Here is a 7,228-nt window from a genome sequence, read left to right as displayed (position 1 = left end):
CACACACACACACGGAGAGAGAGAGAGAGAGATAGAGAGAGAGAGAGAGAGAGAGAGATAGAGAGAGAGATAAAGAGAGAGAGAGAATGTTTTACGGAGCGGGTTGTTCCAGCACGGGAAACATGTATTTACTAATGTCCTGTCTTGTTGTGCGTAGGCGCGAGTGCACCTAACCCTTGTAATGTCTACTGCCATTTCTAACAACCAAGACAAATTTCTCCCTGCGAGATGAATAAAGATTGTCATTGTCATTGTCATTGTATCAGATCAATACTGGTCAACATCCCTGTTACTTTTAATGACAAAAAATGGACAACTATCTACCCATACTTCAATGTTCGCCCGTAACACGATAATAGAACTCTTGTATAACATCCCATCTTTGACAAAGTATACATTCTTTGCCATTATCTGAACCATTATGACTTACGACGCTTGTTTCGGCAGTTACGAACATTTGATTTTCTCTTGTAGCGAATTGAAATAATAACATGGTTGAAATAATGGCATGATATTATGTTTATCACAAAAACGAAGTCATAATTTTCCAGTGTAACATCTACAATGGTAATAGAAGGAGAATGGTAACAAAATAAATAACTCTGAGTATTTGCCTTTTTTCACCTTGATATATATTATTATTATTATAACATCAGGTCGTACAATCCCTACCTGGTCGTTTTAAAAGTGTGAACAAAAAAAAAAAGAAAAAAAAGAGTCTTGGCTGTCAAAACAATATCAGGTATTGCAAGAGTGCTCCCAGAAACGTATCTGTTTTTCTTGGAGGCAAAATTTCAGCAGCCCTCAAATTAATGTTACCATAAAAGGTTTAACTATTTTAATCTCACCATTGGCAAAAACCAAGCCGATCTGTGAACTGTTGTGAATGTAATGAACTTGTGTTTCGCGCGCTCATCTTGTAGCGAGCGCCATAAACTCTTACCAAACTAATCAGATTAATGTCGTTACAAAGACAGGAGAGGAGAATACGTAATATGATATATTGTTTTTGGAGTACTGTTTGGGGGGGGGGGGGGTAGAGTTGACAAAGGGGATACATACGGTCAAATCCAGCTCTCGTATATCCGAGCTCTCTGATTCGACGATGGCTCGGAGAATGATCGTAGCGACGTCAGGTGTGAATGGATTTTGACCCACCTAAAACACAAGATAAAGACAAGAGTCAAGAGTATAGAAATATGTATTGTGTGTTTATGTGTATGTATATATTACAACATATAATACATTATTATATAATTCCCATCAACATAGTCAGTACAGTCAGTACACCAGGACTGTATAATATGGTGCTTTCAAAAATTGTCTGTCCCCTTAAACTGTTACAGCTCATCATCTCGATCCACGAAGAAATGAAGGCCACCATTCAGTTTTACTGTTCAACATCAAACAGCTTCAACATCAATAGCGGAGTAAAGCAGGGTTGTGTCATAGCACCAACCTTTTTAGCACTTATTTTGCTGTCTTAAGGATGAAAAAAACAGCAACAACGTTTGGAAGGCGGACAAAACGAGCATGGAAAAGCTCCATTAACCATCAAAACAAAGATCAAGATTTACGAAGCATGAGTCCTCAGCACACTCCTTTATGGATCTGAAACATGGACCTTGTACAGCAGGCAAGAAAAGCGCCTCAACATTTTCCATCTCAGAAGCTGAAGCAAGATCTTAGGCATTTCGTGGCGTGACAAGGTAACAAATGTTGAAGTGTTGGCACTGGCAAACCTCCACAGCATGAAAACTATCATTTGTTTAAAAAGATTGAGATGGCTGGGCCATGTCAAAAGAATGGACGGCAGCCGGATTCCGAAGCAACTTCTCTATGGAGAACTTTCCCACGGAAAGAGACCAAGAGGAAGACCAAAATTGAGGTACAAAGGCACATGCAAAAACACCGTATCTAAACTCGGAGTAGATGTTATAATCTGGGAAGAAATAGCTGAGGACAGGAAATAATGGAGGAACATGATAAAGGAAAGAACTTTAATGCTAAAGAGCAGGCTGAGAAGCGCAACGACGAAAGGAAAACAGCGGAAATATAGAGCTTCGACCCACGTCACAGATATTCAAGCATTGCAACAGAATCTGCGATTCAAACATAGAAAGAATTTTCCATGTGCATGAAGACAACTTTGAGACCATCTTAAGCATTTCTTGGAACGGTCAACATCTACACACTTCGAGATGTGCTTCTTCAGGGGACGGAGCGCTTACAGGGATGTCCCTTGTGCAGTTATGTCGGTCCTTCAAACAAGTAACAAGTAACAAGTAACATCTTAAGCTAAATTGACCGTCTGTATAGACTAAAAGAGCCATACTATACTAGAAATATATATACATATTATATTATACAGTGGCGTCCAAAAGAAACTTGAAAATGTAATCACCCAATTATCGTGTTACCTACTCATTCACTTTACCAATTTAAAGCTAAATGAATTCTGCATCTATGTTAAGAGATGTCAAAGATATGGTTTCTCAAAATTGACATAAAACATCAGACTTGGCAAGACTGAGCAAAAGCAAATAAACGTAAAATTGTCTTCGCGTATGTATTGAGAAGCACCAATATTGATAAAATGAAAATACAAGACATAAATGGAGAATTTGGTATTGCAATAAGCAATATTCTGGGGTTTTTTGGTCACGATAGTTTCAAAACTAAGCTATCCATCCACTGATTCTCATGAGGGTGGTTTTGTCATGTTCATTCCACCCCAGACCACCCAAAACCATGACAGCTTCGTGGCCTCTGTTCCTCACTGCCAGATGGATATGTCCAAAATCTAACTAACACAGTCCATGTGAAAAAAAAGGCTTTCTGCTCAGCACGAAACAATTAGCAAGGGAACAAAAACAAAATTAATACTAATGAGTACATTACGTTATTTTTCTTTTTTTCTCTCCCTTGCCCTTCATATGAGATTGACGCTATCTGATTAGTACAAACAAGTGCGTATGATTGTGTCCAATTGTGTATTACGTGCTTACTTAGTATAACAAGTAACTGTTGCAGCAGATAGAGATTCCAGGATTATAGATGTAAGTCACTGATCTGAGAGCGGTGATGATTTTGGAAATAATGGCGGTGATGAGTGATGATGTGGGATTGCGTTTAACTAATGTTGGCGTTAGTCATATCTTCCTCTCCTCCAATGAGTCACGAGAGGTGTGTTAGTGTTAGCCTATTCTATCGGGCCAAGACAAGTGTGTAGGGTAGCTAAGTGGAAAGACAGTACAGTGGCAGGTATGTTGGGGTATTTGTAACCGGGTTGTAGGGAACAAGTAGGTAAACAGATTATGATCTTTAAAAATGCACCATTCTACTCCCTGATCATTTGCCCCGAGTATTCTTTTCGAGTCCTATTAAATTTGCGGAGATTCTTACTCAGGGTCCTCGAACCCGAGTCGAGAGGGCACAATTTACACATAGTATTGTATCCCCTCGCCACAGGGGGAACGACCTGAATCCCCACGGTCTCCTGTCCAATATTGGTATAATTCCAAAGCTAACGTTTGGAAGCAATACCTACATTTAGCAAGTCAATATTGTGCAAATGCTGGCCCGATGTGTTTCGATGTATAGAAATGACTAGAGTGAAAGCGGGAGAGAGAGAGAGAGAGAGAGAGAGAGAGAGAGAGAGAGAGAGAGAGAGAGAGAGAGAGAGAGAGAGAGAGAGTGAGAGAGAGTGAGAGAAAGATTGAGGGTGAGGGAGAGAAGGGAGGAGGGAGGCGAGAAAATGAGCACATTTTAAGTTAGGTCAAGGTTTTGTATATTATTTGTAACTGCTCTGGTCTCAGATCTTTTTGAAAATATCACCAGAAGATGCTGCGCACTGCAGAGACAATACTATTATTCTCTTTTCGTTTGGTATTCAATTTTGAATTTCACAATTTACGTCAAGCTTTTCCGAATGCAATAATTTGAATATCTTGATTACAACTCGGAACAATCCTACGGTTTTGATGCAGTTGATACAGCATTTGATTTCTGATCTCATTGTCTTAGTAAATCAAAACAGTCAAAAATGTCAGAAAGAATTTTGAAACTCTGAGGTAGCAACTTAAGAGAGGGAGTGGGGGAAGACCAGGACTTGAGGTCATTAATATAGATAATATGACGATATAGGCTCACCAGAGCCTTTCTTCCTATACTGTTTTTCCCCTTCTCTTTTGTCCTCTGAGTACACTGACAGCGTACGTCAATCGTCATGACAAGGATATGGTTCAATATATAGTTTGGGGGCAAAGGCCTGGAGATCACTGACTTGTTGGCCCATTTTAAAACACTCTTTGACGTCATTTGAAACAAGAAGGAATCTTGAAGGTTTCGAACAGTAGGTAGAGATAAGTATCGTATTTTAACCTAACTTTTTAAAATTTTAAAAAGAATAATAGTTGTAAGCTCCCTCAGGTAAAATCCTTCTCCTCCCCTTCTCCAAACAAGAGGATTTCAAGAAAATGACCCCCCCCCCCCCTGCAATAAATAAATAATTACATAAATACATAAATAAATTAATAAAAAAAAACAAATGAACATATAACTAAAAAATTAATGATAATAATAGTAATAATAATAATAATAATAACAATGATAAGAATAGAAATGAAAATAATGAAAATAATAATATTGATAATAATGATTTTAGTAATATTGATAAGGATAATAATAATAATAATAATAATACTAATAAAAATAATAATAATAATAATAATAATGATTATTATAATTATAATAATAATACCAAAAATGATAATACTATTAACGAAAATAATAATAAATTTAATCATAATCATAATAATAACAAAAACAATAATAATAATAGTAATAATAATAATAATAATAATAATAATAACAATAATAATAATAATAATAATAATAATAATAATCATCATCATCATCATTATGTTGAATGCAATGATAATAATGATAGTAATAGAATAAAGCAAAATAAATCATTTAGCAATCCAGTTTATTAAACAAATGATGTCAAGACACAAACGTACAAACAGAACACAAGGACAAAAGGTCCTCCCAATTTAATTATCTGAAATTTTATTCAATTAATAAATGACGCAGTGATCTAATGACAGATGACGTTACATCCTCGTCAGCGGAGGTAACGAAATATTATCAATTAGTGTATCTGATACAAATTTTCATCGTCTCGGTTGGGGATTTATTATCGGGATAATATGCAGGAACATTATTTGCGTCTGAATTGATCTGATCTTGGCCCCTGTTCGTCCCAAGGAAAGGTGCGTGATTTCCGTCCTGATTTTAATATTATGCGCCTTGAAATTTCACCTTAATCTCGGGAGGAGGGGGGGGGGGAGGTGGTATTCAGAGACGGTGATTTCAAGACGGGACATACCCATGCCCTTTGCGAGAGCATAATGTTTGAAAGTGCGATACGACTTCAAAATCCAATTTACTCACTAGACGCAGAAATTTTATCCTTTGTATTTGTTTTTTGTTGTTGTTGTTGTTGTTTTTTTGTAAGTATGTGTTTTACGGCGCTCGCAACTGCATAAAGTCGTACGAGCGTGTAGGGCATATTAAAAACATTTTTCAGTTAGCAGGAAATTTTGAATTTTGTACAGGTGGCGGCAGCCGCCTACTCTTATCGATTTTGGACCACCAAGGGTACTTTAACATGGGCAGCTTACACACGGGGCCTCCGAGATTGTTCGCCCTTGTCCGAGAGGTCTAGGTGTAGATCTTTCCTACCAGAAGATCAGGGGCGTGGCTGAAAGACAGCAATAAGAAGGAGGTAAAGGGTAGCAGAAGAAAGGCTGCAGAAAGAATCAGGAGCTCAGAGGAGGGGGCATAGAAGGTGATGGGGTGAAGGCAGAAAGTGGAAAAGAAAGCAAGAAGAAGAAAAATTTCCGTTTTTTGTCTGCATTCGAACCCTGGACTTATTGAAGGAGAGGCGAATACCTTAACCCCTAGGCCACGAGGCCCCCATCCTTAGTTTACAGGTACAATGACAATCAACACAAGTATCCATATGACCATTATTGAATCTTTATCACGACACGGTGGAATCAGGCGCTCATCAATTTTTGGTCACAAGGAATAAATGGTATCATGATTAGGCTTGTTCATTTGATTAAAAAATGTACCCCTCAGTGTTGAATAGAGGTTGAGATATTTACGACTGAAACGGATGGGGGTGGGGGGTGGAGGGTCGCCTGGTGTCAGTGATGAAAATGCGAAAAAAATGACTACCAAAGTTTCATCAACGGTTGATTTATTTCTTCAGTAAAATCCACTGAGAAATGTGTTCGTAAAAGGTGAAGGGACAAAAAGAAAAATAGATAAAAATTGCCCAACGGGCGAGAAAATGTCGGTTTGTGTGATTTCATTATTTTGACGAGCGCCTGATTTCACCACGATGCCACACATTTTTATAAATTGAATGAGTGTCTCTGGATACCAATAACAAAGCATGCAAAATCACATTGACCATTATTCAAGAAAGTTTTTTCTTTTAATATTTGTAAATGCTTGTAAAATCGTTTTTTTTATAATAAACCAAACTAATCAACGTTAACAGCACGGTGTCCGTCTTTGTTACGTGTGCAATGATAAAGGGCAGAGAGTTTGACGTTGCTGTGGTTGTTATTGCTACTGCTGTTACTGTTGTTGTTGATGGTGATGGTGGTGGTGGTGTCGCTGTCGTAATCGTCGTCGTCCTCCTCCTCTTCTACATCTCCACCTCTTTCTCCTCCTCCTCCTCCTCCTCCTCCTCCTCCTCCTCCTTCTCCTCCTCCTCCTCCTCCTCCTCCTCCTCCTCCTCCTCCTCCTCCTCCTCCTCCTCCTCCTCCTCCTCCTCCTCCTCCTCCTCCTCCCCTGCTACCCTCTCCACCTCTTTCAATTCCTCCTCCTTCACTTTCTCCTTCTTGTTGATGATGTTCATTTGTCAATCATGTTGCTGTTGTTGTTGTTTTTTTGTTTCGGTTGTTATTGTTGTTGTTGCTGTTGTTGATGATGTTGCTATTGCTATTGTTCTTGTTGTTGCTTCTGCTACTAATAATAATGAAGATCATTTCTATAGCGCCCACTCCCGTGTAAACACAGCTCTAGGCGCTTTACATAAATGCATGTACAAACAATATTCACGCACGCTACACACACGCACAATACACACACTCATACACACACACACACACACACACACAAACACACACACATATACACATACACA

General features: G+C 38.4%; 1 protein-coding gene across 1 annotated transcript in view; it reads right to left on the bottom strand.

The window, feature by feature from the left end:
- Positions 1-7,228, bottom strand: part of LOC101845644 (leucine-rich repeat-containing protein 74B) — a gene marked incomplete at its 5' end in the record, with an annotated part of 61,230 nt that overhangs the window by 9,119 nt on the left and 44,883 nt on the right. Inside the window, 1 exon segment of the mRNA XM_013087402.2 lies at positions 1,063-1,158. Coding sequence (XP_012942856.1) covers positions 1,063-1,158 — 96 coding nt within the window.

The sequence above is a fragment of the Aplysia californica genome, unplaced genomic scaffold (assembly GCF_000002075.1).
Source record: "Aplysia californica isolate F4 #8 unplaced genomic scaffold, AplCal3.0 scaffold00584, whole genome shotgun sequence".
Lineage (NCBI taxonomy): Eukaryota > Metazoa > Mollusca > Gastropoda > Aplysiida > Aplysiidae > Aplysia > Aplysia californica.
The sequence above is the reverse complement of the archived record's forward strand: the minus strand, read 5'-3'. Positions and strand labels throughout refer to the sequence as shown.